At 41.2% G+C, this 24,071-nt stretch overlaps 1 protein-coding gene and 1 long non-coding RNA gene across 6 annotated transcripts in view; one reads left to right on the top strand and one right to left on the bottom strand.

Annotated features, from left to right (window-relative positions):
* LOC130249086 (uncharacterized) overlaps positions 1–23,253 on the bottom strand; it is a 30,879-nt gene extending 7,626 nt beyond the window's left edge. For 2 of the 5 annotated variants that reach the window (XR_008839732.1, XR_008839734.1), the window contains exons 1-4: positions 11,377–13,004; positions 6,465–6,620; positions 1,213–1,425; positions 200–301 (exon numbers count right to left, since the gene is read on the bottom strand). This is a non-coding gene — a long non-coding RNA (uncharacterized LOC130249086). Of the gene's footprint in view, positions 1–199; positions 302–1,212; positions 1,426–6,464; positions 6,621–11,376; positions 13,005–18,590 lie in introns of those variants that run through there. The other 3 variants (XR_008839735.1, XR_008839733.1, XR_008839736.1) reach the window with 3 other exon arrangements.
* DCSTAMP (dendrocyte expressed seven transmembrane protein) lies at positions 7,581–18,469 on the top strand. Its single transcript, XM_056483469.1, has 3 exons — positions 7,581–10,184; positions 15,113–15,433; positions 16,276–18,469. The coding sequence occupies exons 1-3, from the start codon at positions 9,159–9,161 to the stop codon at positions 16,345–16,347; spliced, it is 1,419 nt and encodes a 472-aa protein (XP_056339444.1). The 5' UTR covers positions 7,581–9,158; the 3' UTR covers positions 16,348–18,469.
* Positions 23,254–24,071: the final 818 nt, after the last annotated feature.

Genomic DNA, 24,071 nt, shown 5'->3' with positions numbered 1-24,071 from the left:
AGAAAGGCTTTCCACAGTGTCTCCCATAATATTCTCATAATCTCATAGGCAAGCTATGGACAACGAGTTGGATTGGAAACTGGATGAACTACTGGGCCCAGGGATCAGCAATGAGAAGTTCAGTTACACACAGTTCACTAGTGGTATGTCCCGTGGGTTGACACTGGGGCCAATACAATATAATATCTCCATTACTGACCTGGAAAGGGTGCACCCCCAGGAGCTCTGCAGATGATAATAACCTAAGAGGAGTGCCTGATACTCCAGATGGTTGTGCTGCCATTTGGATTGGCCTCAGAGGCTGGAAAAATGAAAAGAGGAATCGCAATGGTCATGGAACCAAAGAGTAGTTGAGGTTGGAAGGGACCTCTGGAGGTCATCTTCACCCCTCCCTCCCTCCCATGCAGGGTCACCTAGACCATGTCCAAATGGTCCATATTCCCCACTGTGTGATTCTGTGAACATCTGCTATGTGCTGCTATCAGGGCTCAGATGCTGGGTTCAGTGGAGGCTTGGTCTGTCTTAATATTCTCTTACATGCATCCCTTGACAGAATATTCCCTTATTTCATAATATGAACGATATGTTCTGCTAAAAGATCATTTCATCCATTCATCCTATAATAATCAGAGACTTTCTCCAGTTACAGATGGTCCACTGTATATAATTATAGCCTTGTATTATGTATAATTTAGATGCTATGAACATTGTGCTATGTTCACCTTTCTGTCTGCCAGCTTTCTGAACTTGTGCAGTAGCTGCTTTTGAAAGAGCAGGGGTATGGCTTCTCTGTGGAGGGGTAAGCTGGGCTCAGCCTGCTACTTCAATGCTATCAGCATCTGCTGGAAAACCAGCTGTCTGGAAAATTACACACAGAGACATTTCAACCAAGGGCAAATAGATAATGTGCATGCCAGCACTACAGTAGTTGCTGATTGGATTCTGCAAAGAGCCCAAGGACAGAACCAAGACTAGTGTACAGCTCTGGATTTTTGAAATCAGAGTCTAAATGAGAGTCAGTCTCCCATTTAGAATTCCTTACATGTAGCAGGTAATGTCTCTGTAATGGACCAAACCACCTATGACATTTCTGAGAAAAATGAATCTGAAGGGTTAAACATAAACAGTAAAACCATAATTGCAAGTTAGTTCTGAAAATGACTGAAAAAGGCAGTGTATGAAGGTATCATAGGTGTGAAACAATCCTCTTACTCTTTCTGTTGCTGTTGTCCTTGTGAAGCTGTGTATCAGCCTTTGATTTTCTTTAAATCTGTTGTCCTCTTTATCAGATGGTCCCAATGACAACTGAATGAAAGGACTGACTGGTTCAGTTGGTAGGACAACGTGTGACCCAATTCAAGTGGGGAGGATGGGTGTTCAGAGTTACCTTTCTTCTCAATACACACAAATGCACATGCAAACTGTCTGCAGAAACCAATAGTAGATTTAAAATAAAAGTTTAAGTGCCAGAGTTAAAGCAGAAGTTCCTCTGCATAGCAGTTCTACCCTCCTCTACATAAATTATATTTATTGTATATAACTTGTGTCTTTATTGTATATTTAAGGTATATCTTATTCTTAGGACCATATTCTGACAGACTGTGTACAGGAGTATTTGCACAGATCTCAGTAGGAATATTTTTGGGATGAAAATTATTAGAGCTTTAAATTTATTTGGGTACTGAATTGTTGCTAGTTTCAAAGGAAGTACCAAAATAGCTAAAATGTTCTAGACCTAAGGCATTACTCAACATAATATTAAATCATTGAAATTTGGGCCCTGAACTCATTTGCTGATATCTATTACTCTGCCAGAAAAAAAAGGTGGAAAGTGGCACTTGCAAATTATGTACTATTCTGGTCTTGTGCCTAAGTTACTTCCTCATGAATCTTTGTCAAAACCAGAACAATTTCAAAATTGTAGTGTGTCTGACTCATTGAGGGAGGATATAGGAAAAAAATTACTCATGTGAGATTTTTTACTACTGTCTGTCTTGGTTCCCCACCGAGGTCAAGAGACACACAGAACTGTGAAGAACCTTCAAGCTCTTTACAGGAGTGCCTGTAAGTAACACTTTAAGGTTAATATCAAGGAATTTTGCATAGTAATCATGGACTGAGCTAGCTGTTCTAAGGTAAAAGGACTTGCTTTAAGTTAACTCCTGTCACTGTACTGATTGGAGGGTCTATTCCTAAAGTTTGTGAAACAATTTACTCCTAGACTCTCCCAAAAGTATGTATAGATGTAGGAGAGGGACAGTGTAATCTCATATGTTCCCTTCATTTTCTCACACTGAAATTTTCTGTGTTTTGTAGAGTTGTTTTTGGCAATAGGAAAATTGCCATTTGTGTTTCCCAAACTGTGCCTACATTCCTTCCTGTGTTTTAAGGGAAGAGTATGTCTGTGGGTTCGTTGCATCACAGCTTCCTAACACAACCCATACAGTTGTGAGAAAATTTGATTTTTTGCTCTATGTCCCTTCCATAGATGCATATATTCTATGGCTGCACACAACACATTCTCTGTTCTCTCTTTCCTTTTCTGAGTGCCCAGCTTAGTGCAATACAACCTGTACTGGCAATTAGGAAACACAGGGAGAGGTTCATCTTCCCAGGCTCTGGATAGCTCTGTCTGAGTAACCCAGACACTTTTCACAGCTCAGCTAAAGTGCTCATAGAATGCAGTCCATCTTCTGGGAGGGTGGACTTTTAAAACAGGTCTGAAGTGATGGTTCTGGGAAACTGCCCTTGTCTCTTCATTGCCATACAGACAGCTCAGATGTGGACACCACAGAACTACAGGACACTTGGGTTGGAAGAACCCTTTTAAAAGATCATCCAGTCCAACCTCCAGTGCTATAGACATCTCATATTAAATGACATTTAATAAATTTGTGGCATCCTAAAAACTTGTAATATCTTGCAGTGTTCAGAATTATCCCAAGCTGTCTATTTTCAATACATGAAGAAGATCTCATTCAGTTGCTATTTTTGCTTGTTTGTTTTTCCTTGTATAAATTATATTTGCGCTGCTGTGTTGTTTAGTATTTCAAATTCCTATAAGCACATATATGATTAGATATTTTTGTCACCCCTTCTCTTCAATGTGTTCAGTACCATTTACTTTCCTTCCTTATGCAGTTAAAAGCAAATAATGTGAACTTGAGAAATTATGAGAGTGTCAATGAAACCCTGGGGATAGCTGCAGTAATGCTGATGGATTTTTGATGGGGCTTTTATTTTTCTGTTTAATGCCCTACATTGACCAAAGGAAATAATGTGGGACTCCTTCCTGTATTTTTGTTTTTCCTATGCCATAGTTCAGCACTGGATTTTTTTATGGTATCCAAAAAAGGGAAGTAATTTTCTTACATTTCAATGCAACTGATTCAGGCTAGAAAAGAGGGCTCCTGAAACTGCCAAAAAAGGAAATATTTGGTTTTTTATTCTTATTGTGTGCTTTCTCTTCTTTAATTCCTGTATAAAATCCTGACAGGATTTATGAGGCAAAGATCACTGTGTGTCTGAAGCAAGGCAAAGATCTCTGTGAAGCTGGGCATCAGTGGGATCTAAGTTTTCCATTTAACCTAATGTTTCTTTTAATAAGACTTTGTTTTTATGTATAAGAGTCCTGCACACTATTCTGGGCAAAGGGCTTGCTAAAATTCCATGCTCCTCCTGAGATCAGCCCAAACAACAGTGCTGTGCAGAGAAAGTTATATCAGACTTGGTGTGACAGTGCAAAAACTGGGTGGTATTATTCAGTCCTATCTGAATGATACTTGTAGTCCCCAGGTTTTGCCTGACTTTGGTCTGTATCAAAATAGAAAATAGACTTTGAGATCTGGCTCCTGTTGTCATGCTTTGCCAAGTTAGCTGTGTTTCTGTTTAAAAAACCCCTAATTATTTATTAAATCCCATTCTTTTACTCACTCTATATTTTTAGGAGATACCTGCTTCTTCCATTGTATTAAAAACTGGAAAGGTGTTTGCATGGGTGATTAATCCATCTACTAGACATGTAGACCTGTGCACCTCTAAGCAAGCAATAGCCTAGGTAAAAAACATTTCACAAATACTCTCTGCAAATTATTAGAGTTTCAATCTCTTGCAGTTGGACTAGATGATTTGCCCCTTTCAACTAAATTGCCCTATTCTATTCCATTCTATCTGTGGCAAGCTGTCATCAGCTGCAGGGTGAGCAAGGATCAAGGACAGGACCAAGCTGGTAGCAAGGCAGCCACAATTACTTGGAGGATGAATATGGAGTAGTGTCCATAGAAACCAGGGAAGAAATCATACACAGCATAAACAGATACTATAAAAAAATTACGTAGCTCTAGCACAGGGCTCATGGCTGAGCTGAAAGGACATTTTCTATTGCTATGTACTTATCTTCTGCTTCCTCAAATCTGTAACCATATCTGAAATACCACAAGTAGGATCTTAGACTGCTTTTAAATTTTTCTTGTTCATTCAAAGACAAAACTAGAAAAATACCTTTTAAATATGTTGCATTAAATTCAGTACATCACAAGTCTTAAGAACTGTGGCCCAACCTCCTTGCCAGAGAAGCTCATTTGGAAAATTTGTTTTTATAATTATTCCTGCCAGCATGCCATATGGTAGAAGAATATCATGCTTCCAGAGCTGAGTAAATATTTCCTAGAGAGGGATACTAAAGTATAGAGAGTTTCCTCTTGGACCCAATGAAAAAATCAGCTACAGAAGCAGAACTAGAGCACAAGAGTTTCCAGCTCCCCTCTGTGGGAGTGGGAGTTTTTCATCACTAGAAGCTATGGTGGAAAGAAATTGTCAGTTCAGAGCAAGAAACAGCTTTCCAAGAATAATTCTTTCCTTATGCTACATAAATAATGGTAGCAGCTCCCACCTTAGTTCATGTTACATGATGGAAGAAAAAGTACTTTGCTTCAGACTGCAATTTAAATGAAGGTTTTGTTCTTGTCAGCCTCCTGTTAGAATTCCTAACTGCACTGAACAGCTTCAGGAAAGCTTTTGTGATTTATGTTTTTAAGAGGAATCATCCCAGAAAGCTCTCAAAGTTTACTGTTTCTTTAAGTTTTAGATTAACCTCTTTAGTGATGGCAAAAATTTATTTCTACCTTTAAGCCAGAGTATTATTTTCCTTTCCAAAGCATTCACAGCTGTTTGGGTGCCTGGTGATGGAATGTTCAGCCTTTTTTGGTTTAGAGTTTTTTAGACATTCTTTTTAGGTTTAGAGTTTTCATCCTTTGAGTGATTCTCCTGTACTCAAAGCTGAATATCTATGCCTGTTGCTGATGCCTTATGTGGGGAAAACTGAGGTGTCAGACAAGCCACAGAAATGTGCACTGTGAGCCTGAATCTTACCTGGAAAATTTAAGCTTAGAGATGAGGTCTTGAGGGGATGAGAATGCTCCCTCTGTGACCTTCAGTGACCATGGAGAGACACCTGAGCATCCATGCCACAGGCTCCAAAATTCACTATGTCCTTACAATGCCTCTCCTGCCTTAAAGCTCTGGGCTCTGCAGGTTAGGATAAAGCTACCATATGTGTTCTGAGTACTGCAGGGATCTCACATAACAGCATTGAATCTGCTCAAAATGCAGACTTTTTGATTCTTTTCAAGTTTTGTCCATATTTTGCAAGTCTCCAGCCTCCCAGTCCAGAAGTACTTTTATTAAATCTAAGGGTGCAGTCATGCCAAAATCCCAGCCACATATTGCAGCCATTTACTGAATGCTTAAAAGCATTAACCCAAATTCACCATACCTATACATACAAAACCATGTAAAAACTGTGCCTGAGAACAGCTGTGAAATTGGTGCTGCTGAAGAAAACTCAAAATGTGTTCTTTTCTTACACAGATGTTTTAGACAGTATTAGATAAATGCTAGCCTTTTTGCATTTTATTTGGTTAAGGTTTCTTAAATCAAGAACAGAATGCCAGAAGTTTTCACTGTGCAAGGCAATTTTTCTTTGATCTACAAAGAAGTTGTGGCAGCACATACTGTTTAATGATCTGATCACAGGGGTACAGGATTTGCTGACAAGGTTTGCTGGCTGTTAGGTCTGGTTCTGCTTGATTTCAGGATCATAAACATCTGCTTTTTGATTATGCTTCCTAAAAATTGTCTTTCAGTAGAAAGAGGACAAAGCAGACCATCCACATAAGCAGAAGGGCAGCTCTGCCCGTAGCAGAGCTGGAGCCAGGTGGTTCATGTGCTAACTCTCCTCCCCATTCCACTTAAACCCCCCTCCCCAAACATGGTGACATCTACTTATTTCTGGGGCATTGATTAGCTAATTTTTCTCCTGTGAAGGAGCTCTTAATTGCTCTTGTACTTCATTTACAGCTGAGTTCACTTAGGCCCTGGAGGGAAGCAATTTTCTCATCCTTGCCAGGCCCTGTGATAGTGCCAGAAATTAAGCCCACCCTGAGAGCCTACTGCCCACTGCTCACCACTGTTGCTGAAGTGGTTAAACATGGAAAACACTCAGCATTTTTCAGGGTAGTCCTCAGCACACTAAAGGATCAAGTAAGGCCAAGGAAAAGCAGCACATCAGTACAAGAAGGTCCCAGCTGGTGATGGATGCTTGCTCCCATAATATTCAGCTCCTGTTGCACACAAAGGAGATAATGACATAACAAGTAACTAATTGCAGTGAGAAGGAGGGGTAAATGGTGCAGTGAATGCTAGCAGGATTCATAAAGTCTAATGATAATAAAATACAGTATGTATACAAAATTATAGTTTAGTTCCTGGCTACCTGCTGTGTTCAAGCTAAGCAAAAGACAAAGTAGTATCTTCAGGATGGATTTTAAAAAGACAACTGTTCCCTATTTGAGATAAATTTACCACTGTTTATTTTACTTAATAGTATCTTATTTGTTCTAGAATGTTAAAATGCTAGTATGCATATGAATTGACCTTGCATCTTTGGACAAATTACACTATAAATATTATATTACAAAAAATCAAGGAAAGATATGTGCACTGGACTGTCTCCCATCAAACTGATTTGAATCACACAAATATTCTGTAATTTACATAACAGGCAGGAGAGATGGTGACAAGCACAAGGTATTAGGCTTAAAAAGGGTTAAACACAAAATCGCTGAATGCTGATGTTGAAGGGAGCAGAGTGAGTCACCTGTGCTCAGGATCAGCCCAGAGTAATGGCACAGACTGCATCCAGGTGGTTCTTGAGTATGGCCAGTGAGGGAGATTCCACAACCTCTCTGGCATCCTTTCCAGTGCCTGGTCCCTCTCCCAGTTATGAGAGGCTGGAATGATTGCTGTCTCGAAATATTTTGGGGTGCCTGTGTGTGGGGGAAGGGGCAGTCAATCCATGCCCTGGTGAGGCAGTGCCCTGCCCTGCACCCCCAGCCCCAGAGCCTGTATCACAGCCCAGCAGTGCAGTCCCTGGCAGTGCTGCACACCCCACCCCTGGAGCCCCTGCCCAGCTCCTGAGTGGCCAAACGACTACAAGTGGGTGTTTAAAGAGGAACATGAGGCAAGCACGACTTGAATCTACCTCCTCTTGGAATTTCTATCAGCTGCACACCACTGGAATCCAAGAATGGTAGTTATGTGGCTCCTTTTCTATGTATTTTCCATCTTTCTGTCTTTCTGTTTCTAATTCTTTCTTCTCAGAATTTTTGTGTAACAACATCAAACAGGCTTAGAGGTTAACGCTTTGAGAAGTGTTTTTAATTGATTGAATGTTGCACTAAATCATTTGCCAAAGATTTCTCTGTTTTTCTAAAGTTGCCAGTAAAGATTTTTAGTTGTTTTGACCTCTTGGGAATATCTTCCCATATTTGTCTCGAGTGTCTAACTCAGAGCTTACAAGAACAACTGTAAGCACTTTTAAGAGCCAAGTTGAACAAGGTTTTTGGGGACCTTACAGGAGTAGTTTTTTCTCAGGTTCTGGTGGAACTTCCTGTGCATCAGTTTCTGCCTGTTGGCTCTTGTCCTGTTGCTTGGTGTCAGTGAGAAGAGCCTGGCTTCATCCTCTTGACACCTTCCCTTCAGATACTTGTATACATTGATGAAATTCCCCTCTCAGTCATCTCTTCTCAAGGCTGAACAGGCTCAGCTCCCTCGGCCTGTCCTCCCGAGAGAGATGCTCCAGTTCCCTCATCATCTTCACAGTCCTTCACTGAGCCTGCTTCAGGAGCTCCACGTGTCTCCTGCACTGAGGAGCCCAGAACTGGACACAGAACTCCAGATGTGCCTCACCAGGGGTGAGCAGAGGGGCAGTGCAGGGATTGAGAGACACAGACCATGCTATGCAAGCAAAGAGTTTATTATACTAGCCTCCAGTATTCATAGTTCTCTAATTTCCAAACAAATTTTTCCGCTCCGACCCCTTTGCCTCTGTTCCCGTAGCAACACAATCTTTCCAGTTATCAAGTCCCTGTTACATTCTTGCACCAGCAATGTCCTTGTTACATCTTCTCTTGTCAGAGCAGCCAGAGTGACCAGACATGATGTCTTCACTTTTGTTCTTTCCTTGAGTTTATCTCTCCCACGGCTGCCACTGTACCAGGGCCAAGAGGTCGACAGTGCTACCCAGCTCAGCTTCTGTAGCTGTCTGACCTTCCACTGGGCAGGATTAACCTCTACCTCCCTCAACCTGCTGTGAATGTTCTTCTTAATGCACCCCAGGATACATGTGGCCTTCTTGGCCATGAGGCACACTGCTGGCTCACGGACAGCTTGTTGTATATGGACCAATTTGTAGGTGTGCTATCCCAGGAGAGGCCAAAGGAGGAATGGTGCCTCTGAGGCACACTTTCTTTGATCTGTACTAACCTACCTCCACCTGAAGAAGCTGTGCTTCATTCCCATGGGGAATAGCTAGTGAGAAATCAAATTGTGCAAAACATAAAAGGACAAAATATAGGAATCCTTTTAGAGTAATCTCTTCAATATTTATATCTGTGACACTGGGGACAAAAATTTTGGTCTCATATGTGGTGGTTCAGCCCCATGTGAGTCAGACCTGCATATTTTGCAGTGTGAAGAAGTATCAGACAGCCAGTTTAAAGCACATCATTCTCAGTAGTGTGACCCTGTAAATAACACTGTTTTTCTTTATCTTTCCTTTTAGTTTGAGCCATTGCAGTGTCAGCAACAATCAGAAGAAAATGCAAAAATTTATCTCAATAGCTTGGAACGCATGGGAAATTTTTATATCTGAAAGGAGGCCTGGCTGGAAGTATCAGATGCAGCTTTTTGCAGTTTGCTCTGCAGTTGGCTTTCTCTCCAGCTTTCTATTTTTCCTTAGCATGCGCTTCTCCTTGGCACACCACTCTTTGGGGCCCTTGCTGATTTCTGGATTAATCTGGATTTTGCTTTCTATCATGCTCTTCTGTTTCAAGCACCTGCGCTGTTTTATTGTTCTGTTCCTCCTTTCTTGTGGACTGAAAAATGGCAGGGATGCTCTTATTACTGCTGGCACAGGTGTTGTGGTGGCCAACAACATTCAAAATATTTTTCATAATCTAAAGGTTCTGGCAGACAGTATAACCTGTCATTTAAAGCAAGAACAATTTGCTTTGATAAAATATTATGTTGAGGCAATAAAATGGATTTATGAGGTGGCTAAGCTTCCTGCTGAGCTACCTAAAGATCTAGCAGTCCTAAAGCACAAATTCACACCATCTTATTCAATTTCAGATGATGCACTGAAACAAGAGCTAAATGACACTGAGCAAGAAATCCAGAGAATTGCTAACCAGATATCTTTTATGTTGACTATACTGCCCTATATAGGTCAGAAAGTATTGCCTATATTTGGTGTTTTTCTAGTTTCTTTTGGTACTGGCCTCTTTATCAAAAAATTTGTGGGCTCTCATAGTACCAAATTTAAGAATACTTACATCACAAAACGTTTCATTGCATTTGATGAGCTCCAAAAGCAACAGCAAAGACCTTGTGTTCTGCCACTTAACAGAAAAGAGAGAAAAGATTACGTGACAATTCCATCCTTCTTCTTCACAAGGAAGGATAGGAAAAAAATGCTGTGTTCCTTTCTCCCTGTAATTATTCATCTTTGCATCTGGCTTCTGTTTGCTGCAGTAGACTCTTTGTTTTATTTGTTAATTATTTCTGTGAACAAATATCTCCAAGAAGTACCGGATCTAGACATTCGACTCAGTCTCCTTCAGAATGTAAGTACTTATCAGTACCATATATTTCTTAGTTTAGTGCTGAAAAATTCCCATCAGTCTTCAGCAGCTACAAGAGCAGACATATAGCAATAAGCCATCAATTCTTTACTGGAATATCATTAATTTAAAAAAGGGCCTCTACAGATACATATGTTGGATGGGACCAGACAGTTCTTTCCAGAGTATTGTCATATTTCTAGAGAATGGTAAATTTTAGAAGAAGAACTTTCATTCTTCCATTTATTTATATAAAGAAAACCAGAAGCTTGATATTGGAAACTCACAAAACTGACATTTGTGAAACACTACTTTTGTAGTCAAAAGTCACTGTGATACTGATGCCTGCCTTTCTTTAACTGAGTAATGTGAGGAGCTCATCTTATATACACAGGGCTCATACACACAAAATAATGGCTTGTTGCCAAAATCTCCAGGTTCCTCTAGCAGGACCAGCAGCAGCATAGAGAACCATAAATTGACTAGGTTGGAAGATAAGTCTGAAGGCATCAAGACCAGCCTCATGCTCAAAACAAGGACACCTGGTTATAGCATGGTGCTAGAAACACCCAGGTTGTGGGTTTGAGTCTCATATGGGCCGTTCACTTAACAGCTGGACTTGATGATTCCTTGTGGGTCCCTTCCAGCCCAGAATACTCCTGTGATTCTGTGTCAAACTTCGAAGACAGATCAGATTGCTCAGGATATCGTCTGAATATTCTTAAAGGTGGATATTTCACCAGCTGGAGTGATGCCTTTAGTGCAAAGTAAAGCTGCCTGGTTTGATAGCTCAATAATTATTCATCCCAACAAAATCAAGCAAGGGCAGCAGGAGGCCAGCATGGGAGAGCAAGGAGCTCCTGAAAAAGCACAGAATAGGTGAAAGGAGGGACAGCAGTCCCAGGAGGAAAGAGATACACTGTCTGACTGTATAAGGATGGGGGCAGGAAAGCCAAAGCCCACCTGGAGCTGAATGAGGTGAGGCAGGTGAAAGGCAGCACAAACGTCCATAAGCAGCAAAAGAAAGACAGGGGAATGTAGGTCTGCTGTGAAGAGCAGTGGGGTCTTGGTGGCAGCAAACACAGAAAGTCTAAGGTACTGAATGGTATCTTCAAGCTGTGCCTTTTCTAGGAAAAGCAGCCTTTAGGAATCCCAGACCTTTGAGACAAGGGCAAATGGAGAAAGGAAGACTTACCCTTGGTGGAGGAGCATCAAGTTAGGGCACTGTAAAGCAAATGTGCAACCATGAGACCTGATGGGAGGCATGCATGGGTGCTGAGGTGCTGGCTGATGTCACTGCAAGGCCACTTTTGATTGTCTTTGAAACATCATGGGGCCTGGGAGCGGTTCCTGAAGAGGGGAAGTAAGCAGATGTTACTCCCATCTTCAAGAAGGGGAAGGAGGAGGATCCAGGGAGCTAGAGTCTGGTCACACTCACCTTTATCCTTGGGAAGGTGACAGAGGATATAATCATGGAAGCCATTTTCATACATGTGAAGGTCAGGAAATCTATTAGGAGTATTAAGCATGGATTTATAAAGGCTAGATCATACTTGACCAATGTAACAGTTTTCTATGATAAAAACACTGGGTTGCTGAATGAAGGCAGAACAGAGGGTGCTGATTATGATTTATTAAGGCTTTCACTGCTGGGACACTGAATCACAGCATCTTCATTGACAATCTGATGAAGCATGGGCTAGATAAAAGGAGAATGATGTGAACTGAAAATTGACTGAACTCTTGGACTCAGAAAGCTCTGACTTGTGGTACACAGCCATTTCTGATGTCCCTCAGGGGTAAACATTAAAACTCATACCTCTTCATTAATAACCTGCAGAGACAATCAGATTGTAGCCACACAAGTCTGCAGACACTATAGAACTGGGCAGAGTGTCTGAAACACCAGCGGGTTGTGCTGTCATTTAGAAGAGAACTGGGTGCAGAGAAACCTCAAAATGTTCAACAAAGGAACATCCATGCCTTGCAGTCCTTGAAGAGAAATAACTCTTAGATGTTGGGAGCTAACTGACTGGGAGGTGGCTTTGCACAAAAAGGCTCTGAAAGTTGGACACAAGTTGACTACAAGCCTGCAATGTGCTCTTATGGAAAAGAAAGTGCTAAGTTGGGCTGGCTGCATTGGCAGAGCATTGCCAGCAAGCTGTAGGATGTGATCCTTCCATGCTGCTTAGCACTGCTGGGACTCAGTACAAGAAGGACATGTAATGGAATGAGGAGTCAAGGAAAGGATATTAAATTAAAGGACTTTAATTAAAGGACTAAATCTTGTGTCACATGAGAAGAGGTGGGGGCTGTTCAGGCTGAAGGAGAGATGGTTCAGGGGGATCTTATAAGTGTGTGTAAATAAGTGATGAGGGGGTGGGTGTAAGAAAGAGGAACCAGACACAGGAAAATTTTCTTCAATGAAAGGGCTGTCAAGAATTGGAATGGGCTGCCCAAGGAGTAACCATCCCTAGAAATGTTCAAGAAGCTACTCAATAGTTTAGTTTTTATGGTGTTTTTGATCAAAGATTGGACTCAATGATCTTGGAGGTCTTTTCCAGCCTTAATTGTTCTATGATTCTGTGAATTTCAGTGGTGCACAATGCAGGGAGAAGAGAAAATTAGAACAAATTGAAGTAAATACATTTATTTTGTTTGTTTACTTTTCAGGTGATCAAACAATAGTAGAAGTTTCTGAAATAGGTTGTGGAATTTCCATTCCTGGAGATAACAGAAAACCAACTGATCACAACTCTAATCAACCTTGTAGCCTTGCAGCTACAATCTTGTTATAGCCTCACTATTTGCTGTGTACTGTTGTGTGTGGTTCTGCCTTTGTACCTTGACAAAGGATAGAAACACAGGCAAAACCACACACAACATATCCTGTTGTCATGACTTACTTGACATGGCCTTGGGTGTGATCCAAGTCAGGAGCTTAGTCCCACTACCCTGAGCCTGACCATGTCTGGCTGATTCAGGGGTCCTGTACTGTTAATTTGCTCTCTTTATGTGAATTGTTCACTCTTGTGGAAAGCTGGTTGACTCCTTCAAAACAGAAGACTAATGCCATCATCAGATTGTTTCTAGTTCCCTAAGGACAGCTAATTACATTAAAATGTAAAATTTAATCTCAACAGATTTGTTATATCAAGCCTCAGGGCTGCTGATCTCAGGGAGTCCAGGAAGCTGGGTGAGCAGGAAAGACTCACAGACTTGAGATGTTTATTAATTAGCATGAACAATAAAGTTCTTCATGCACTAGTACCCCTGTTTCATATTGAATCTTCCTGATTAAGATTTTCCTTGCCTATACATTGGTTCAGTTTAGAGATAAAATGTCCTGAGACAGTTTGGAACAGGATAATGTCAAGGAAAGGTTAACAGACTGAAGATGGGTAGCATGCTTTGGGAACTTGATTTCTCCAATGAACAGCTAACAGAAGTGCCTGGCCTCTGTAGGGTAATTAGAAAAGCCACAAGGAAGAGCTTATTATTCCTCTGACATGATCAAAGAGGCTGGGTTATTCAGTGTCCCTACAGTGTTCTTACACCCAGAACAGAAAGTTGCCTGCCAGTATTGTCCCAGCACATGTCTAATTTACCCTTCTTATTCAGCATTTCAGTCCACAAGCAGTGAAAGACATCAGCTAAGCAAAGGCAGCTCCAAGGGGAGGTCAGGCAGCCTTGTTTGTGTGACAGCCTTTGGTCAGAGCGCTGCCTGGGCCAGTGTGTGGCTGCAGAGAGGGGACAGGGCTTAGTGCCGTGTGGGCATGGCTGGGTTGCTGTTCTACACCACCCACAGCATCACAAACATGGTTTCAGGGGGAAGAAGGGGTGAGCAGCCCAGAATGTGCAACATTTTTGCCTCCCTCTCTCCATCAGGAGGGTTGTCAGGATCAGCCCTGCCCCTGCCTTCCCCATCCTCTGCTGCCCATTGCTGTCCTGTTCGTCCAAGACTTGACTCAGGCACACAGTGCTGAAAAGCTGCACTGGTGCTGGAGGCAGCTGCAGGGAGCAGAGTGGCAGAGGTGAGCCCAAGCCCAGCCAAGTCTGAGCTGAGCTGAGCTGAAAGGAGCTGAGTGGAGCAGTCGATAGCACCAGGGCAGGTACTGGAAGCAGCTGCACAGAGTTGAGTGCAGCCTCCAAAGCACTGGTGCAGTGTGTCAGGGACAATCTTGCTTTCAGGGGTTTGCCTGTCATTGTTTTCCACTGTCTCAGGGACAGAGAGAGTGCTGTGGTGAGTGCCTGCTGCCCTGTCTTTGTCTGGGGACAGCCATGTGGTGCCAGGCACAGGAAGAGCCACCATCTTGGCTTTGTCCCAGGGCCACATGGAACTAAGTCCAGATGGTGAATGCTTTTTGTAGGTAAATCACCTTCTCTTTTTAACTATTAACGTTTGTTAATAATATTGCTGCTGTTACTGCGTAGCTCTTATTCCATTGCTTGATGTTTTCAGTAACTTGCTATCTCAACCCACCGTCTCTGCCTTTGTCCCTCTTACTGGAAGAGGAGAGGCTTAACTGGAGTTTAATTTCTGGCTGGTGTTAAACCACCATGGTGTGGAAGCACTGGTGATCGTGTGCTGAGACAAAGCCAAAGGGACAGACACTCTGCTCTGCAGCTTTACTCTCAATGAAGGACCCCCAACAGGGCATCTGAGCAGAGTCTTAGGAGTGGAGAAATATGAAGCCATGATAACCAGATTAGGTAAATATTTCCCTATCAGAGCAACTGAAAAGGTAAGTTTCTAATGGTCCAAAATGCTGAACATTGTCCCAAGAGAAAATATGAAAAAAGAGTCCAAAACATTTATAAATAGCCAATAAATACACTGGTTTGAGCATACTACATATAGACACTAGATGGTCAGGATAACCAATATAACCATTATGTAACCAATGCTTTTTTCCCCTTTTCTTGCACAGAAGAATGAGAAAAGCTATATCATTTCTATGAAAGAGCATATTGAAAAGACTGATTCTTTCAAGATCCCTTTGTTTAAGCGTAACTGCATCCCTCATCCAGAGCTCGCTCTCTCCACGACATGGATTCAGCTTGGAGTCATCATCTTCTTCTTAATAATTTTTGGGTTATTCTCTGGCCTTCTGACCCAGCTTAAAATACTCGTGTCAACTTCCTTTTATCCTGATACAGAGATGAAACGGATACATTATTTACATGCAAAATTACTCAAAAAAAGAGCAAAGCTACAAGAGAAAACAGGGAAGAATATGTTTGCAAGAACGGTAAGCTATGAGCTATGGGAAAAAATAAATCTTCTCACTGGGTGGTAGCCAGATCCAGGAAATACTTAAAGACTTGTTAACTTCAATTATGTGCTAATAGACTTTCCCCAATGCTCAGGAGCCAGAGACACATTGCCTAATGGTAAGATTAGATCATCTAATTGTTTTGTTCTGTACTTCAGCACACATGCCTCAGACATGACATTGGTATGCTCAAATGACTATGTGCTGGCAAGAAAATACTTCTCAGATTCAGAGTCCTCCAGAGAAGAAACTTTGTTTTCATGAACATATGAAAAGCATTTAGAGTATTCCTGCAATCTAGACAGCAAGTGCTAAGCAGTAAGAGCAGCCCTAAATGTAGAGAAAGATGCTCTGGTATTGCTTAGCAAAATGGAAGGTGATAGATTTCTGTTTTAAAACACAGTGTGGCTGCAAATACCATTAGGATACAGAACTTTTTGCTTGCAAAAACATTTATCCTGTGCACACACACACATATGTTTATATTTATATTTATATTTATATTTATATTTATATTTATATTTATATTTATATTTATATTATTTATATTTATATTTATATTTATATTTATATTTATATTTATATTTATATTTATATTTATATTTTTTATTTATTTATTTACACCTAGACACACTAATGGAAACAACTAACACACATGTATATATCTATGGCATATCCAGATAGAAAGCTGCAGACATATGCAGTTTGTTTAAGTTTGTTTTTTTAACAGCATTCAATACTGACTGCACAGGGTATTAGTGTCTGTGTGATCTTAACTCAGTAATACTATCATGTAGATCATATTTCTGTCTTTTCAGGTCAACTTTTGGTTTCCAATACTTAAGGCAAGAGAGGCAGTGAGGAAGAAAGAAAGGAGTGTAGCAGAATGACAGGATGAGGTGAAAAAGACCAAGTAAATCTTTGGATATGGCTGAGATGCTTTTGCTCCACCTGTGTTTTGCACCATCTTTCCTATGGAATGTCAATTCTAAAATATAAAAATCTCACACTCAAAGGCTGAGCAGCAGTATTTTGGAAAATATGCCATTGCGGATAGTGTGCAATTCACCACAGATTGCTCTGGATTGCATTAACAGTTGTTTTTCAACTTGGGATTTGCATTATCTGGTACTTGAGAAAATCATGGATGATCTGCTCATCTGTCTGAAAGCCATAAAACAGTTTGGAGATTTTAGGACTACAGCAGAAAGCTCTTTGGACTGAACTAACAGAGGATGTAATGGCAGCAGCAGGTTTGTCTTCTTCATGTTTGCCAGACACTGAAGATAGAAGACCCAGCAGAGGCTGTTCTTTGCTTTCTGGAATGGCCAAGAGCTGGGACTTATATGTTTCTAGACGTTTTTATCTATTTCTCAAGCCCTTCAGCCTGGATCTTTGTCATCCCTGGCTGCTAGTCTCCTACCTAGTCTCCCACCCAGAACTCCTTACTTGGTCTTAGTCTCCCACTTCCACATATCCACAGACTGTATCACTAGTACAGATTGTATGATACCTTTGATAATCACAAGAGAGGTCATATAACAGGTAGAAGTGGGAATGGTCATAAGAGCTAGAATAGAGAGGAATCAGGTGCTGTGGGTACAAACAAGGTGTCTTTAAAGGATGGGGCATGTAAGTAGAGGTGAACAATGTTTCAAATCTTGCAGGCTGCGGAAGCTTGAAGGGACAAAAATGGGCTTAATTATGTTGCATAAGCACCATTGATTTCAGTGAAATAAAATTAAGACGATACTGAAGTGCTTCACCTATTCAACCAACATCGGTGATGTGACCTCCATATGATACAAGAACAAATGCAAAATGCCTAAAGATGTAGGAATGACTTATGTAGCTTTAGAGATTTAATGCAGAGCTAAAAAATGTACCCAACAGACAGTGTATTTCTGATTTTCAGCTACGGCCAACTTCCTTATTTAGTCTAGATAATAGGAAATTCTGCTCTCTTCCTCTATAATACATGCACAGTTTCAGGACAACCATTGATCAATGTCTCTGTTATCTGAATGAATTAAGACTTAAAACTCTCTGGTAGCAAGTGTCAGAAGTTATTTTTCACTTAAACCGCTGAAAACAACAAATACTGTTTTTCTTTTGGCTTCCAAAGTCTCACTTTTCCATGCATGCAGGTGGTTCAGGTTGCTGTGTGACAACAAATTTATCTCTGGGAAATGGTGTTGGATTAAAGCCATGCATTATTGAGGGTTGTGCTGAATGTCTCTGAAAGGCCTGACTATGTCCTTTTTGCTAAAGTGGGACAGCCCTGAATAGTAGCAGGATGTCAGCTTGTATTTTACGTTCTACTGTCAAGCACCAGTAGCAAGAGGCATTCTGGTGAGAGAGAAGCATTTAGAAGATTGCTCTAAATTTGGACTCAGAACAGAATAGCTATCCAGGTACTATTGATAAGAAGATTACACTCTTGTTATCATTGCAAATGAAAGGGCAAGAGTTACATGTCAATAAGAGCTGAATATTTTTGGCAGAGTTCTGTCTAAACTACTGACAAGAGTTGGATGTGCTCCTCTCAATCCCAAAGGACAAGATGGTGAGAATCCCAAATATGGGGGCAACCACAAAACAGCATGCATTTACCATCAGGAGGAAAACTTTGGTTTGGAGTTTCTTGCCTTTCCTGTTAAGTGGTGTTGCCACTCAGAATAACTTTTCACTCTGTTGCTCTACAAGGAGCAAGCAAAAGCTTTGCAGGGAATGGCTCATCAAAATGACTCAGGTGTTGGTCAATCATTGGGAGAGATGCCTAAATCTGTCAGGATTTTGCATTCTGCAGTACACTCTCAGGACAATGCCATGTCTACATTTTTTATTCCCTTAAGGAAATTCAGCCAATGTTGAATGTGGACGCACCCCCCATCCCACCTGTCAGGACAAATAAATATTGCTTAGCTGGCCCTTCAAACTGGTAAAAACTGTCCTGCTTGGGTAACTAATTGTAATCTCGTACAACATATTCAGTTCTGATAAATATTTTACCTAGATAAATATTTACCTAGATGACCCCATGAGTAGTGACAGAAGGCATAGAAAAGCCCAAGGTATTTTGCTTAGCAGACCTCTCAGACCTGAGGTAAAGGCTGGAGGAAAGAGGACTTACCCCTTGTAGGTAGAGAGCACTCAAGCACCATAAGACATGATGGGAGATATCCATGGGTATTGAGGGTGCTGGTTGATGTCACTGAAAGGTGTCTTGATTTTTTGTAAAAGGTCATGGTGATCAGGAGGGATTACTGAGGACTGGAAGAAAGCACGTGTCACTCCCATTTTCAAGCAGGGCGAGAAGGAAAACCTGAGCAACTAACAATTTGTCAGACTCATCTCAATCTGTGGGAAGGTGATGGAATAATTTCCCCTGGTAGCTGCTTCCAAACATAAAGGCCAGGAAGTTGACTGCTATATCACTGAAACACAAGAAGAACTTTTTTACTGTGAAGGTGTTCAAACACTGGAATGGGATGCCCAGGGAGGTCACAGAATCTCCATTCTTAGAAATATTCAAAAGCAGTAGACGTGGCTCTGAGTACTTCAGAGCAGCAGGGCTGGAGCAGATATCTCTAGAGCTGCCTGACAGCCTCAGCCATTCTGTGATTATTGACTTTAACACAGCACACTGCAGGGAAAATTCTAGATATGCACAGCAAAAGCTTGTTTTAATTTGTGAATATGCTGTGCCAGCATCAAGGGTGCCACCTGACAAATACTGTTACCATTACACTCTTACAAGAGTCACATACTTGAGTCGACTAATGCACACTTTGTTTCTGTGTTCATGCACATGTATACCTGTATGCTGAACATGAGTTGAATGGCAGGAAAAGGATATCAGTTTGCTCTCCCCCCACCTCCTTAAACCTGGTTTATCAGGGAAAATGGCACATTCTGCACCTTTTTATTTCCCCCCTAAATCAAGTCCACCTTCTATGCCTCAAAGGCATTCAGTTTTATCTCAGTGGCAGGACAATTCTTACACTGACCTACAGTACTAAACCTATTCCTTCAGCTGTCCAGTGTCTTTCTTTAGCTGGTACAGATGAAAAGGGCAGGTCTGTTGCTTCCCTGAAATTACACAGAGACATATTTCTCATTCTCTCAAGACCTTTTTTTCTTTTTGTTCTCTTCCATTTGTTTCTCTCCTATGATAGAGGAAGTCTAGGGGTTTGTTTATCTTCAGCTGTCTCCTCTGCAAGTTTTTCAGCTATTTCCTTGGCCTCTCTGTTTACCATAACCCTCAACCACAGGAAAGAAAAAAAGTTACTATAAAAACCCAGCATTGCACCCACAATTATTTCTGTTCCTCTTCTTGCCTACCCTCTCCTCAGATTCCCTACATTTTATTTTGGCTCTTTTCTTCTGTCATTCATAGTCTTCTTTCCTCTTCTAGTATGTTTTCTTCATCTCCAACAGATCTTTCTTTCTCATCCATAACAGCATGCAATACTTTTCTTTCTGCTGAATACAAGGGAACTATAGGTGCAGTTGAAATTTAGGATTTTTATTCATTTGTTGGTGTAATTGAAATTTTTTATATCTATTAATATAATTTTATAGGGCTTTGTCTCAAATGATTCTGTAGGGCTTGTCAGAAACACATTCAGCACTAAGAACAAGAGTCTGAGAAGTCCAGATTTGGCTTTTGACTCAGTCATCCCTGTCCTTCTCTCAGCTCACAGCAGAACTCAACTTCCTTTTTAAACATCCTTCACTAGTGTAGGAGCTGTTTGATTTACTGTGAAAAATCCTTCAATTGGATCAAATCTGGTTTTTAAAATTAATGAAAGGCTGACCTGATTGTCTGGTAAAGGTAATTCAGAGAGACATGCTGGTGCACTTGACCCTCCTGGAGTGGAATACAAGCAAGGACATTTCCTTTCAGCAACTGTGTTTTTGGACCTCTCCTTATCACCACTCCATACCCCCTGAACCTGACTGGCTTCTAAAGCCAAGCCAAGCTAAAGGCTTCTTTTCCTCTGTGCTAGTTTTATTGCAGCATTTCATGTGAGCAGCTGGGTGTGCAAAGTTAAAGGATGCTGGGTTTATAACTGCTGTCTCTGTGACCTCTGCTCTGTCAATATAATCACATTGACTCACTGTTTTCATGGCAGTTTAAATAGCCCAGAGATGCAGTTAAAAAAGAAATGAATAATCAAAGCTTTTCCTCTAATTCTGTTTTACATTGCAAAAGTGGAAAGTAACAATCAAAGATCACTCTCTGCTGCTGCTGAAGTAAAGCCTGAAAACAGGGATGTTATTGTCGACTTTAGAGGCAGGGATTTCAAACCATGAACATGATTCAGGGGTGCTGCTGTGCATGACAGTGCCTTCCTCCTCGTTTTGCTGCTGATACATTAGACCTGCCCTGCCCTCCAGTGGCCCAGCACAGCCACAGGGCCCAGGATTGCTGCTCTGCAGATTCAGCTGCTGATGCTTCAGGCTGAGGAGGGAAGTGCTGCAGGTGTGGGTGATGCACCAGAGCCCTGAGTTTCACAGGTGGTGAGCTGAGTGCCAACATAAACACATACTGGCTATACGAGGCTTTCCCTGGCAAATGGTGAGGATGAAAGCATGCAGGGACCAGATCTCCCAAATTGCTTTTCTGCTCCTGCCTCTGGAATCCACATCACCAGGGAGAATGGAGTGCTAAAGATCCCAAATTTCTGTCTGGGTGGGGAGAGAGATGAAAATGTGGTTAGCAGGATTTTTTCCCTTACTTTACCCAAGTGTTTGAATCTTTAACCTTTCCAGACAAGAAAGAGGTATAAACCTCTTCTAGCAGCATTCCAAGGAGAAGTGCTAAGACAAAGAAAGGATGTTCTGTGTTTATAGCCTTGACAGAACAGCTCCTTGGCTCTTCTGCACAGACACTGTTCCAGAGAAAATGGGTTTTAATGCAGCAGTATCATCCCTCAAAGCAGAGTGATCAACAGACTGAAGGAAGAGTCAAAGCAAGCAAACCTTTTTCTCAGTGGAGAAGCCCGGGGATTATGGCTAAACAATATAGGATTCAAACATCTGAGAAAGCAATTACTGTCTTACTTCCCCATGAAAGACTCAGGACAACTGTGTGGGCTGCAGAAGTCATCTCTAAACCACCTTTCCAACCTGGTGTATGGCATCTGTTGTCTTAGCACAGCAGTTTTAGAGCAGACAGAGCAACAACTTGATGATGTAATGAGCAAGTGATAGCTCAGGGGTAAGATTGTGGAACAAATTCAGAAGGTCCAGTTCAGAACCTGTGATGACATAATTGTAATCCCATTGAATCCCAAACTATATGCTTACTGAAAGATCCCATGCTACTGTTTTTGGCTCTGCTGTCATTCCTTACTGGTGATAGAGATCTGGGCAGTCCCAAAATTGCATCCCTGTGAGGATCCCACCATTATAGCCTAGCCCCTAGTAAGTGGAAAAAGAACAAGGATGACAGAGATTTGCAGTCTGACAGTTTCAACTTTAGTAGGAGTGCCTGAATGACACAGTTGAAATTCTTTTGATGTCACAGAGTTCCTCAAGGGCTGTTACTTGGCATCTTGTGGCTTGAGGCAGGATTCAGGTACTAGGGCCAGCACGTGTCATGGCAAAACAAATATTTGTAGCTATAACAAGTCTGTCAAGCTCAATAGCTTGTTGCACCCAAGAATGTAAAAATATAGCAGATGATTTGGTATGAATTCCAGTTCACAATATGCAGGTAATTTCTTTCATTTGCACAATAGTTAAGACTCACTGGAATTAAAAATAGCTATTTCTTAACCAAAAATAGTATAGCCCTATAAGAAGAATATTCCATGATACAGAGCAATAAGTGCCAACATAGGGAACAGGAATTCTTTGTTAATTATACAGGAGGAAGCTCACTCATTTCTGATCTAACAAAAATGAGTAGGAAACCTAAAAATATCATATGTTTTTCCATAGATAATACATGTTCATAGTTTGGAGATTACTCTTATCGAATTTCTGTTCCTCTTCCAACATAGCAAAAGATTAATTAGGCAGAATGGATTCATGGTTGACCTGCACTGTTGATGAGACAAAATATAAGAAAAGACAGACATTCTTCATACAAGAAAGTTCCAGTTTCGACAGGCAAAGATGGGCTGAGTGAAAGGCATCTGCAGAGTAGAAATCTGCACCATAGTTACACAGCCTGCATAATTTTGTAGCCAATGGAGACAAACCAGCATTGCAAGAATATTGCCCGACTCATCCCAAAGAAAGCTCCAGACAGATTCATCTAACCTGTGTGAAATCTTGATGCAGAGACAAAAAAAAAGTTGCAGAGCATGTCTTTCTCTGTTGATTGTAAAGGGAGACAAGCTGAGATACAGAGCATGACAGTACAGAAGTCTGAACTGAACAGCGAACTCAGTGTCACTGTAATAGTAATTGTAATAGTGCTGCAGTTTCATTGTAATTGTAATAGTGCTGGACTGTTTGTTCTGCTATTCTGCCCCCCCCAAAGACAAACATGAGAACTGAGAACTGGTGCTAGACCTTCTCAACCATACCCATCACTGTCCTCCATCATCTTACAAGGATAACCCTCATTTGTGTTTAGAGACACAAGAACTACTGACCTGATAGGAGTTTGGTTTTCATACAAGCTCATACACACTGTATGCCTATGAGCAGGAGCTGCAAGTCTGCTGTCACTGTCAACAATAATACTAATTATCAAATGTTAAATGTGTTTGTCCTAAAATACACAGCACTTTCTGTGCCTGTTTGGCCTGTGAGTTTCACAGTACAGGTTACATTGCTCCTGCCAACTTGCTGTATGCAGTGATTTTGTGTTGGCCTCGCTTCTCTCTGTGTTGTTTTTGGCTGGGGCAGAATTAATTTTCTTCACAGTGGCTAGTGTGGGGTTATGTTTGGATTTGTGCTGGAAACAGAATTGATAATTCAAGGACATTTTTGCTATCAATGAGCAGTGCTTGCATAGCATCAAGGCCTTTTCTGTCTCTCACCCCATCCCACCAGCAATAGGCTGGGCATGCACTAGGAGATGGGATGGGACACAGCCAGGACAAGTGACCTCAGCTGACTCCAGGAACACTCTAGACCATATGCTCATGCTCAGCATGTAAAACTGGGGGAAGAAGCAGGGGGAACATTCAGAGTGCTTTCCTGGGGATGCATGAACACCTGCCTGACAATGGGGGGTGAAATCCTTGTTTTGCTTTGCTTGTGTGCAACATTCTGAAAGTACAACAACCTCTGAAAATGGAAATTAGATAAATTGAGAAAAAGATAATTTTTTAAAAAAAATTCGGAATCCTACCTACTAAAAACAAAGTATTAGCTACACTGGGAAAACCTCACATCTTCAGTTAAAAAGGTCTTTTGACATTATTGGATTATGATTTTACTCTGGTGATCTCATTTCATAAGCTTTCAGGTGATGAATGTGTGCCTCTCCATTAAAGCCAGAACACAAACTAATACTGTAGGCAAGTTCATGAGTATGGCTGATACAGGTTTGCCTAAGGTGCAACAGGGGAAATAGTTGAATCCATCAAAAAAAGCTTGGTGATGCAGTTGGCAGGGACCAATATATAAAATTCTTTAAAGACAGTGA

Source organism: Oenanthe melanoleuca, chromosome 2, assembly GCF_029582105.1.
Source record: "Oenanthe melanoleuca isolate GR-GAL-2019-014 chromosome 2, OMel1.0, whole genome shotgun sequence".
In the NCBI taxonomy this organism is placed as follows: Eukaryota; Metazoa; Chordata; class Aves; order Passeriformes; family Muscicapidae; genus Oenanthe; species Oenanthe melanoleuca.
The sequence above is the reverse complement of the archived record's forward strand: the minus strand, read 5'-3'. Positions and strand labels throughout refer to the sequence as shown.